The following is a 12,874-nucleotide window of genomic DNA, read 5'->3' as shown; positions in this document are numbered from 1 at the left end:
TACTTTTTATTGTGAATATCGATTGGATTGATTCATCTCACATATAAAGATTAGTGATATCGTCTTACAGAAAAATTACTGTTGTATCTTATCCTAAGCCTTTTTCTTATCTCTAACCTATCTCTTCAATCTTTTTTAAATATCTTATCATACATATTATCTTTCTTAATCCGGTCAATAAATTTTTTTTGGGTCAAAATTACATTTTAAATAAAAATTCTATATCATATTGTGTTTATACCATAAATTTAAAAAAACAACCACCTAGTTCTTACGGAACATTTTATATTGACAGGTTTAAATTTTAAAACTTTAGTTCTGATATATATTTAATATAATAACATTATCTTTATCTAAATAAAAATTTAAAATCGCTTTGGAAAAGAGTCCCTTAATAAATATAAATAACGATCCTTGTATTCGCCACAATTCATATTATCCTACGCCTCTTCTTTATTCTCTTCCTGTCTCTCTTGAACCTCTTTTAAGCATCTCTCCTTCGTTTTCCTCTTCCCCTCCTACCTTCTTCTTTCTTCCTTTTTTTTTTTTTTTCCAATCACCATCCCGATAAATTATGAATAATTCTGTTGATTTTCATCCTATGAAGGCTTGTTATTTTTTAATACACGATTTCTGCAAAAATTCAAAACAAATCTGTATTTGATTCCTCGCGTTTCATCTGTTGTTCCGTCCCTTTTGGAACGAATATGCAATAAGTGCAAGACAGGCGGATATACAAGAAGATAGTGGAATTCATTGTCTCTCCAATTATGGTAGAAGGAATTTCAATTCAACAGGACACCGCCGGAGAGGAGATTAGCATCAATCTCTTCAAGAAATATGAACTCGGCAAACTCCTTGGCTGCGGGGCCTTCGCCAAAGTCTATCACGGCCGCGACCTGCGCACCGGTCAGAGCGTCGCCATCAAAGCTATCAGCAAACAACGCGTCATGAGGAAAAACCTCATGGCGCACATTAAGCGGGAGATTTCTATCATGCACAAGCTGGACAATACCCACATCGTGCGCCTCCTCGAGGTACTCGCCACAAAGACCAAGATCTACTTCGTCATGGAATTCGCCAAAGGAGGCGAGCTGTTTACCAAGGTTGCAAATGGCAGATTCAGCGAGGATCTTAGCCGCAAATATTTCCAGCAGTTGATCTCCGCTGTCCGTTACTGCCACTCGCGGGGAGTCTATCACCGAGATTTAAAGCCCGAGAATCTATTGCTGGACGACAATTGGGAGCTGAAGATAACTGATTTCGGGCTCAGCGCCGTTACCGATCAGATTCGGCCCGACGGTTTGCTCCACACGTTATGCGGGACCCCGGCGTACGTTGCACCTGAGATCCTCGCGAAACATGGCTACGATGGTGCGAAGATTGATGTGTGGTCCTGCGGAGTTATTCTGTTCGTGTTGAATGCTGGTTACTTGCCTTTCAACGACACCAATCTAATGGCCATGTATAGAAAGATCTACAAGGGCGATTTCCGTTGTCCAAAATGGACCTCACCCGAGCTGAAGCGGTTCTTGTCCCGTATCCTCGACCCCAACCCCAGCACCAGAATCACGGTCGACGAGATATTGCTGGATCCTTGGTTTCAAAAGGGGGACAAGCAGATTAAACCTGCGGTAGTGACAGAGACGTTCGAGCTCAAGGAACCTGGAGAAGAAGCCCGCTTCTTGAACGCCTTCGATTTAATCTCCTACTCCTCCGGTACTGTTCTATCGGGCTTGTTCAGTGGAATCGGGGATCCCGTTAGTTCAGAGATGTTTGTGTCGGCCGAAACACCGGAGAGGATTATCCTGAGAATCTCGGAGTTGGCGGACGAGGAGGGGATGTGTGTGGTGAAGAATGGGATGGTTTTGAAGCTGCAGGGGAAGAATAATGGTTGTTGTGAATTAACGGTGGGGGTGAACCGGTTGACGGCGGAGCTGGTGGTGGTAGATATCACGAGAGGTGGCTTTGAAGGGGATGTTTGGAACGAGAGATTGAAGCCACGGCTGAGTGATTTAGTCCATCACTCGGAAGAGCATATCTCCGGCGAGTAGAGTAATTCCCACTCATTAGTACGTCAAATATTTGTATATAATAATAATATTCAATAATAGAGAATTTTAATTTTTATCTGAGTATTTTATTCAATAATAGGACAAAATATGCATTGCCAGGTTCCTTGTAAATTAATTTTCCCTGGTATTTATTATATTCCATCGAGATTTTACTTTTTAATTTGATTAGCATACATGTCATGTTTGTTTTGAGGTTTTTATTCTGAAAAACGAACAAACAAACCATGAGAAATGTTGATATTATTACAAAGAAGTTATATTATATATATAATAAATCAAACTGATGAATTATTTTAAAGAAATATTATTAATTATTTTCTTGTTTGCTGTTATTTTGGAAAACCTAACTTAATTATGTTCGTTTTACAAAATGTTCCATCCAAACACCACAAACCTTTACGGCGCGAAATCAATAATATAATTTACATTGAAAAGCAACAAAAGATTCTTTTACTTGAAATTAAGCAATCGACAAATTAATCTAATCTAATGATTAATGAAGTGAGTCAGGAAATAATTAAATGAAAATAAACAAAGAAACAGTTGTCTATAATAATTTGTACGTCATGTTTGGTACAAGAGAATTGACCGGTAATTTCGCATGTCAGTTCCTTATTGAAATGACATTAAGGGTGTATACTGGCTTTAGATCTTTTAATGATTTCTTACGGAGTTTAAAAGTGATATTTAATTTAGATTTTTATATATTGTATAAAATTTTAGTGATATTCAATATAAATTTTTGTAGAATTTTAAAAAGTCATGTGATATTCAAATTTGATATTTAAAAACTCTACAAAAATATATAGATATTCAAAAAATCAATAGACTACATTGAATCCATTAAGTACAAGAATCAAATTGTAAGGCACCATAATAAAATGTCAAAAAATGTCTTTGATTCAACCTAACGATTTTGATATACAATTAATTTGAAAATATCTCAAACTCACATACTCAATACAAACAGTAAAATTTTCATTATTTTCTCATCTACGTATTTTTCCTTTTATTTGTACATTTTAAAAACATTTTTTTATTGCTAACAATAGTTTAAATCAAAATTATTAACATCGTTCATTTTATTTTTGAAGTTCCAGTTACAAAAACTCGTAAAATTTAAAATTATATTTATTAAAAAAGTATTACACCACATAACAAAAAAATATAATATTTTATTGACCTATAAATTGAAAATAATAAATATTTTGTATTAGTAAAATTTATTTTTTTATTAATTATTATATAAAATTTGATGTTTAATTATTTTTTATAATTTTAGTTAATCTATATCTTGATTTTGATTATAATTCAAAATTCTTGTATATGATATTTTTTCATTAACTTATATATGTGTGCGCGCGCGCACATGGTTGATACATAATTTTAGAAGTTTATCAACATACATATATAAGATATTCATAAGAAATTAAATATATTAAATTTTTATAAATGTACATTAATTATAAATATTTTAACAAACTTATTATTTATTTTCAAGTACAAATAATTTTATTGTTTGTTTTTTTTTTATTTGACATATTGTCAAAAACAAAATTGATATATTTTTTTTATACAAAATGTTATTTAAGTTGAATAAAATTGTTTTAAATTTGATTATTTATTACTATTGAAAATTATTGTTGGAATTTTTCAAGTTCTTAATCTTAATTTTGATGTAAACAAAACTTGTTATCTTGTGTTACTAATGTTTTACCTTAGTGTACAGAAGTTAGGATCAGTTACGAGGTGTTTGAATCGCTAACTGAAGAACTAACTGATCGCATAAACTGAATCAGACAAACTGATATGTCATATGAGCAGTTCAGCTGATTGTCCAGTTGATAGGTGATTCAGCAGGAGAACCTCAGAAGCTCGGCCAGCCGAAAGAGTGTTCCACTGATGAAGAAACCCAGCTGATCAGTCCAACTGAACGAGACTGAAATCAGTTCGACTGACGAGTCAACTGATTTCACCAGCCCAACCGAAGATCAGCTGATTAGTTCGGAGCGTCAGAATCTTTCAGTTGCAGACTGAATATAAACTCATTCAGTTGATTCCAGCTATACACAAAGGTACAAAGCAATTGTCCAGTCAAAGGACAATAATGAACGTTGCATCAGAGCATTAAAGACAAACAGTTCAGAAAGGCAGTCGAAAAGTCGAGACACAGAGTCCAAGAAACGAATTTAAGATTCAACGGATATAATAATTGAGTCCCACTGTACGTTCAGTTTCCCGCCTATATATAAAGAAGGTCAATGGAGGCGAAAACAAGAGAGAAACAAAATAGAACAAGAAAGTGTGTGGAAAGAGAAAGGACACGCTTATTTGCCTTTTAGCTTTAAAGAAGCATTCAACCTAAAGGGAACTATTCCTAGTCATATCAGTTTAGTTCAGAAGCTTACTTCCCTCAGTATGTGAGAACATCATTTGTTCAGCTCACACATGAACACACTCCACCACCACTGAACTACAGTCTTGCACAAAGACGTTAAACTTGTGCATGTAGTCTTTCTCACCTAGACGTTAAAGAAGTATTGGCTGGAAGGTGCTGCCTTCAGTCTAGACTAGGAGTTCAGTTAAGCAGTGGGTAAGTCTTAGGCTGGGTGGGTTTGTACAAGTAGTTGTATAAATCAAAGTCTTCTAGTGGATCCTACCCGATGTGGTAGAAGGGGTGATGTAGGAGTAGTTGAAGTCTCCGAACATCCATAAACATATCTTGTGTATCTAACTGATTAGCCGTTGTTATCAAACTAACTTGATCAGTTAGAGCATCCGTCAGTTCAGTTCTTACCATAGCCGAACTGATACATGCGACAACTGATCCCCTGCTTTTCAGTTATTCAGTTTTCACAAGTTAAAATGTTTTCTAATTTGACAGTCTTCTTCACGAAGGATTACTTCGAGTCTCTTCCGCTTTGTTTTTAACCAAACTCGATTTAATTCATTGGTATTAACATTCTTAGAACACGAGCTATTATAGCTCATTGGAGAATATCTTGTTTGAAATGTCTTCAAAGACACCAGCACACGATCCTTTAATTATTATTATGTATTTTTTAAAAATATTAATTATTTAAATAAACATATTGAATTGGCTCGAAGAACAATAGTTTTATAATAGTTAATAGAGTATCAATATTTATAATTTTATTTATTTTCAATAATAACAAACATTTTTTAGTAGCTATTATTTAGAAATTTAATTAAGAAATTATCCAAAAAAAATTAATTTTTTTTGGATGGGATAAACATACCATTCCTTTTCATTTCAGTATACAAATATTTGACCAAAGTGTTTATGATGAATTCGGAAGACACGTTTTGTACGAGTATAATATAATAAATAAACCACAGCTCTGGAGCAGACGTCTGGTTGATTTTGGCGCAAAACGATTGCTCACGTATTTATTGGCATTCACTTTCCCATTTTCACGAACTGTGCTTCGCCTGCCTACTCGTCTATCTACGTTTGAATGATGAGGCCCTCGTATTGACAAATTAAACACAAAAACCACAGCCACGTTGTAAAGTGCGTACAATAATTGAATCATCCGACTGTTAATGTCAACAAATGGCCGGTGTACGTGTACGCGTGTGTGTGTGTGTGTGTGTGTGTGTCCCAGCTCATAATTGAATGCTTCTTCCCCATACTAATTTATTATTATTATTCAATAAGTTCGTGATTGAATGGTTCTCATACTATATTATTATTATTATCCAAAAATAATATTACATAATTTTTATATAATAAGAAACATCCAAAGTAATTTGAAAGGGATATATGAATTATTGAGAAGAGATGCATGCATGATTGAGTCAGTAAAGTGCTGTTTTGTTTCACTTTCTCGATTACAGTAGAACAAAAACATGAGCAGAACTTCTTCTTCTTCTTTTTTTTTTTTTTTTGGTGCATCACTTTTTCATTAGTTCGTATGGAATTTTGTTGATAGAACTCAATTATATATCTTGTCAATTTTCAATAAAATCTAACTAAATTACTATTTTAAATATTATATATGATATTATATTACATAAATATATAAATAATTTTGAATAACTAAACTGATGATACTTTTTTATTTTTTTAAATCAGTTTCCTGGTAAATCATTTTTTCCATCAATTTTAATAAAAATAATTTTTTATATCATATTTACTGTTTGTTTAAATAGTATGCACATATAAAATATGTAGATAAATTACGTTACAAACGAGTATAAATTTTGAGATAATTTTATTTACTTAAAATTTTTAAGTCAGTTTTCAATTCAATTTATTTTTTACCTTAAAATTTTCAGTTTAATAACTTATATTTTTATTATAATGACTATTTATTTAAATATTTTTGCCATAAAAAACATGGTGATCATTCGTAAAGTAATTGAAAAACAGAGAAAATAAATTAATATTTATTTTTCATTATTAGAATTTTTTAAAATCAATTTCCAAACCAACCATGATTTTGTTATTTAATTTTTATTAGATTTCATGAAATTTTCAATTAACTATATATATATATATATTTATCATAATTAGAATTTATATGAACATTTTCCCAAGCATAGATAAGTTTATACAACGTAATATCAAATATTCAAATGCTGGTCACTTTTAACAAAACTTATGTCTCACGGTAGTAGAACAACTGGCAACGTGTGCATCACACTCTTTTAGAAGAACAATTAATGCTATCCAAGATCAAATTATTATTTTTAATTATTTACATATTACATGTGACTAGGGATGTAAATGAACCAAATCGTTTGCGAGCTATTCGAAACTCGATTTGATAAAAAACTCGTTTGAGTTTGTTTGTTAATCATATCAAGCCAAGCTCAAGCTCGAAAAATTAATCAAACCAAGCTCAAGCCTAAAGATATTCAGCTCGTGAGCGCGCAAACATGTTTGATAATAGGCTCGCGAGCTCGAGCTCGTCTCGTTTAGGTGGCTCATAAGCTTGAGTTTGACTCATTTGTTGAGTTGACAAATAAAAATATTAGTACTAATGTCAATGGAAGGAATTGAACACATGACAAATAAAAATATTAGTACTAATGTTATTATGAATTTTGCAGGATACTTGACTAGTTGTTATTGGAGATGATTTTGTAATTCCTGATTTTAATGGATTCTTTGAAGTCCTCCTTACTTTCTCACCATACTTAGTTGAGGTATTAAAGAGGGTGAAATTATTTCATTGTTATTTATATGGTGATAACAGTGTATGATGTATATTCTAGATGTATTATCTTGGAATGCTCAATAATATATTGATTTATGTTTTTTAGATCTTATTTGTGTCGTTTTGGTTATTTATGAATGAATTTACATTTTTATGTCTGATTTAAAAGTAGTTTACAGATATATTTAATTTTTAACAAGCTCGAATCAAGCTCAAACTCGAGCTCAATTTTATGCTTTACGAGCTTTTAACGAGCCGAGCTCAAGCCAGGCTAGTTAAACATGCTAAACGAGCTTTTAACGAGCCGAGCTCGAGCCTGGCTTGATTAACATGCTAAACGAGCTTTTAACGAGTCGAGCTCGAGCTTTTCCCGAGCTGGAAACCAAACTGAAGCCTGATACTGTTTGGTTTGGTTTGGATCGTTTACATCCCTAAATTGTGACATAACATAATACGTAATAAATAAATATAAATAATTTTAAATAAATTCTACATATAGGTGATGAGGGGTAAAATATGTATTTAAGTTATATTTCATTATAAATTAACCTTATTTTTGCATATATGTATAAGGAATCATAAATAAAAATTTATATGTCAATATGTTATTTAATCAAAGTTTTATATACAAAAAGTTTTCTTGAAAAAATTATTAAAGTGAAAACATATGCATCTGATTAATGTTTTCACACTATAAAGCAAAACAGATATATAATTACTACTGTTGGTCCAGAAAATAGTATTCCAGCCCAAGTGAAAATTGGGGATAGGTAAAGGAGATAGCTAAATGTAAGTTCATGTTCTTAATGTCATGATAAAATATTCACGTTATTTAAAGGATCTGAATTTCGGTCCACTAAAATTTCATCTTAGATTTTGGGTAGAATTTTATTTGTCGACATAAAAACTATCAAATAAATTGAGTATTCATGTCTCTTTATATTTTATAAGTTAAATTTTTTGTTTGTCGCATTTTAATTTTTTCCTTGCGTATGTAACATGCCAACAAAATTTTGAAGCAAACAACTGTTAAAATAGAATTATTCCCCTAGCCAAATGCACGACCATACTAAACAAAAAGGAGACGTTGCCACTCACACTATGATACATAAAAATAAAATAATTTTATTATTATGCAGGGCGTGCTATTTAACTTGTAACATTAGAGTATCTGTAGTCCTAAACTTATAAATTCGACTTTTTTTACAAGTCCTACCTACATCAAAAATTTTAAAAATTCCAATTTCTATAAAAATCTTTCCACAATCATAAATCCAGAAACAACTTTTGTAGAACATGAACAATTAATGCATCATTTCACAACAAAACAACCTTTTTATTTGAAAAAGAAAAATAAGTTAAAAATCAAAGTGACCAACAGCTACTGGCATTGTGATAACCCAGCTTTGTGCACACACTCTATAAAACTCTAAAAAGGGTTAGAAGACAGAGAAATAGTATGAGACACAATAGGATAAGGGGTTTAAAGCCCAAGAGATTGCCCAACTACCAGATAATCCGGGAGCTCATCTCAGGCCCGAACGATCGGCCTTTCGTCTTGGAGCTCATCCTGGATCCGATTGGACGACCTCATTGATATCCATTTTAAGGGCGGATTAAGGGTACTAGTCGACCTCCTGAGCCCGCCTAAGTAATTGTTCTTACCCAACTCCGGCGGAGATTCTATATCTTGGCCATCCATCGGGGCAATGTCCACATGGGTAGGATGAAATAAACCATATAAGGAGAGACTCTAACAAAGACAAATAAAAGTGCTGACGAAGAACTCTATTATTCATTGATTCATAAATTCACTCGTATTGAACACACACAATACTTTCTATATTTTCCTATTTTCTGACTCGAGCGTCGGTAGAATTATGCTTGAACAATCTTCCCCGACTGACTTCTAACGTTCTTGCTTCTATTGACATACCATTCAAAGATCCGACCTCGCGCCAGGTCACTCCCCGATTATGGTCCGAACCTTCGATAAGGTATCACGATTTTTAGCAAAACATCACAGCGCAATACCCCATCGGATAGAATTATATCAATATTTCGGGCAATGAAGATTAATAATGCACTAGAATTCTCTACTCAATCAATGGCAAAGAATTATTCGGTGAACACATCTCATATCAGCATCTAATCATGCATGTAGATGCCTCCACATAAATGCTGATAAAATGCAACAATAACAAATCAATGCTGATTTCTAACGATCTAATAGCTTCGATATTCTTCTTGCTTTCAGACTGGAATAAATTTAGATGCTAATGGTAGATTTTGTGATTTCCACTCAGCATACATGACAATCAAATAAATCATAGCTAATGAAGTTCGCCAAAGTAACAAGTTATCAGTCGAATGAAAATGACAATCACAATAAAAGTGTTACACAAAAACATATTCGCCTGCCTTTCATTAAATCGAATTGAAATGTATCCACAGTACGCTGCTTCGTCGTCGGATAACTATGACATTATGTTCACACATCGTTGTTCTTTAGCAGACAACGTGAACCAACACTAAGTTGCAAGAATGCGAACGATATTTTTTACCGCAAGGAACCAACAGCTCAGCTCCTTCTGGCCACTAAATACCAACACATCTTCAAGCCCAAACTCAAACCATACACATTTTTCTCACTCAGACATTAACTTAACACAAGTTAAATGACCTTATATGCCCCACTCTAATAAGCATAAGTTTTAATAAAACACTTCAATAATGTGAAAAAAAAGTTTAATTGACGATCCCCGCCTAAGTAAGTTCATCTTTCTAGCTGAGAAACATTCAAATTGATTGAGGATGATTTCTTCTTTTTATTCTTCATTTGCTTTTTCACCAGGATTGTGATTCGAGCAAAACTGAACTTATTTCTCGGTGAAGGAAATTCGAGATTCTCTTTACCATCTTTCTTGACAGGAGAATGTGGATTAGCATTATGTTTGCTAAGAAAGTGTCTGAGTGACACTTGGCGCTTCCTGAGACTCCTCTCTCCTTCTGTCCCATTCTCGTACTCCTTGGTTTGGAGCAGTTTCCTGCTCAATATTTGCCCAATCGATAGACTTGGCTTCAACACAGGTTTTAACTCGTCATTCCCATGATTCATACCATTTTCATCGAGCAAATGAGATTCCTTTCGGTGGAGGAATCGATGAGAGTTTTTAAATTTAGTAGAGTTGTGCACGGACCGCTGTTTCTGACTGTGCTCGGATCTCCACTTACGCAGCGCCACTTCAACTGCCAGTTTACCTTCGTTTGCTGCTTCCACTCTACTCAATGCTTCTTCCAATGCCTTTTTGCTAATTTTGAGTTCTTCAGTTAAGTTTTCAACCCTGTTTAAGATATCTGTCTTTGATAAATTAGCATCCAGTACTGCTCTATCCTTATAAGCTTCATTTGCTTCTATAGCTCTGGAGATTAAGGATGAGTATTCCTCCAAAGTAAGAGTCACACTTTCACATTTATGCTCTGAAGCATTGGACTTATTTTCACCATTAGATAACGCTCTGATTTCTGCAAGGGCGACAGCTTCAGAAGCCTTGGCTGCTTTCTTCATCTTTTTAGCCGCAACCAACCTTATCTCCGCCGTCTTAATCCCACTCCTTGTCTGTTCAATCTGTGACAATGCCCTCAAAACTTCTGATCTTGCTGCTCTCCCAACTTCCTTGAATTGTTCTGTCTCAGAACCTAGCTTCTGGAGCTCCCTCGTGACAATATCCAAGTGATTAGGAGAACTACCTTGGAGTTCAGTGTGTTTGGTTAACTCTAGGGCCTGTTTTGTCTGATCTAACTCCTCCTCAAGAGACGAAATTTTTGACGTATTAGAAGACAACCTTTGTCGGGTTTTGTCGAGCAACATTCTTTCTCTCTCAATTTTCTTGTTATACAGGTCGACTGTAGCTCGAATATCTACAAGATCAGTAGTAGTCCTTGATAAGTTCATCTTAGCCTGTTCCAGCTCAAGTAGGATGATTCCAGGAGCATCAGAGACATTCATATTGCTTTCATGGTTTTCATTTTTTGTTTCTTCAGCAACAAAACGCACATTGTTATGATTCCTGGAGTTTTCTTTGGCCAATGCATAAGTTTGGGATGCTTCTTTCTGCAACTTGAACTTCAGTTCTTCAACAATTATTCTAGTGGTTTCCAGTTCTTTTAAAACATCCAGTGTTTCCCTTTCCTTGATAATTATATCCCTTTCTATCAGTTCCGCCTGTTTCTCTGCTTTGGCAATATTAATCTTCTCGTCAACCTGCTGTCACGAACAACATAACAAAACAGCACAACTCTTCTTAGTCAACCATCTAGCCATGTAGAAAGCCACACATTGGCAAAATTTGCGAAACTTGGGATAGGAAGTTGGTGTCCAAATCTATTCCAGCAATAAAGAAATCATTACTACGGCAGAAGCAGTAATAAAAAACTATAGGACATCTCGTACAGTAATAATAAATTGAAAACAAAGGTGTAGGAGACTGTAAATGGACTTCTGGAGATGGGATACGAGTACAAAACGAGAGAAGGCATAATTAAACTATGAATCTAAATTTGGTATAAAGGGGTAGACCTTTATATCAAATTACCAGCAAAATTAGCTTAAAAGAGTCTCCCCCACCCCCCATCTCTCCCCTGATATCAAAGAACAACTAATGAACCCACCACTCGTCAATCCCAGCAATTCTCCGCACCCCAACACTCTGAAGCCATTATCTCGCACGAAATCGCAGCAAAAATAAAACCCCAAAAACAGAAACGAACAAAACATTTTATATAACTTGAACAGGAGAAAAAATCATTCCGAATGTAACCTGAGAGGCATGTATACGGGAGCTGGGTTTCCAGAAACCCATTCCACCGAACCGGTTGGCAGCCTCCTTAACCGACTCAAATGGCGCTGATGTGTCGATCTCGACCCTCTCCGAGCCGGGTTCACCCTCTGATTTCAGCAAATTAAGGATTTGGGAAGCTTCAGCAGCCATTGCAACAAGTGTGGCTTGTTTGCACGACTGTTTTGTGTATGTATATAGTCTAGAAGAGTGAACTGACAGAGTAACGTTAACTTACTTTGGATAGTGTGATGATTGAAAAAGAGTCCAACGTCTGGATTTTGTGGATTTAGCCATTCCCAGATTCCGGTTGGGAGGGAAATATTTTCGAGATTTCCTTATTAAATCGAGAATATTTAGGTATCTGGTTCTAAATTTTAAATCTTGGCATATCAAGACTAATCTACAAATAGTTGAATTTTAATTGCTTATGTTTATCTGATTACAATATTTTTGAGATGTTGGTTCTTCAAATTTGATCTAATCTAAATTCAGATTTTAGAAGACCACTGCCGCTAACTAATTTTTTTTACAAATTCGTTGCGTGTGTAAAATAATGTATATAATATAGTAAAGAAAAATAGTGGATATGAAAAAATTACTAAAACCATATATATATTAAAAAGAAATAAAATAACATTTATGATTATGGATTATTTTAATTAATTTTTGCTGCTAAGAGCATCCATGTTTGTGGATGTTATAATACTCACAGACACATTATATTAACATCATCATTTTCTCATATTCATTTTAACATCAACACACTGTTATT

The 12,874-nt window shown here is 34.0% G+C and overlaps 2 protein-coding genes across 3 annotated transcripts; one reads left to right on the top strand and one right to left on the bottom strand.

Moving 5' to 3' along the window:
- Positions 1-422: 422 nt before the first annotated feature.
- On the top strand, positions 423-2,130 carry LOC142546463 (CBL-interacting serine/threonine-protein kinase 14-like). The gene has a single exon (XM_075654188.1). The coding sequence runs from the start codon at positions 771-773 to the stop codon at positions 2,052-2,054; it is 1,284 nt and encodes a 427-aa protein (XP_075510303.1). The 5' UTR covers positions 423-770; the 3' UTR covers positions 2,055-2,130.
- A 7,539-nt stretch (positions 2,131-9,669) lies between these two features.
- Positions 9,670-12,441, bottom strand: LOC142546461 (WEB family protein At2g38370-like). Of its 2 annotated transcripts, none has more exons than XM_075654186.1 (2): positions 12,082-12,441; positions 9,670-11,528 (listed from the first exon to the last, which is right to left on the bottom strand). In XM_075654186.1, the coding sequence occupies exons 1-2, from the start codon at positions 12,250-12,252 to the stop codon at positions 10,038-10,040; spliced, it is 1,662 nt and encodes a 553-aa protein (XP_075510301.1). In that variant the 5' UTR covers positions 12,253-12,441; the 3' UTR covers positions 9,670-10,037. The 2 variants fall into 2 exon arrangements, with proteins under 2 accessions (XP_075510301.1, XP_075510302.1); XM_075654187.1 differs by having other exon boundaries at positions 9,670-11,525; positions 12,082-12,439.
- Between the last annotated feature and the right edge of the window lie 433 nt (positions 12,442-12,874).

Source organism: Primulina tabacum, chromosome 5 (genome assembly GCF_025594145.1).
Source record: "Primulina tabacum isolate GXHZ01 chromosome 5, ASM2559414v2, whole genome shotgun sequence".
Classification (NCBI taxonomy): domain Eukaryota; kingdom Viridiplantae; phylum Streptophyta; class Magnoliopsida; order Lamiales; family Gesneriaceae; genus Primulina; species Primulina tabacum.
The sequence above is the reverse complement of the archived record's forward strand: the minus strand, read 5'-3'. Positions and strand labels throughout refer to the sequence as shown.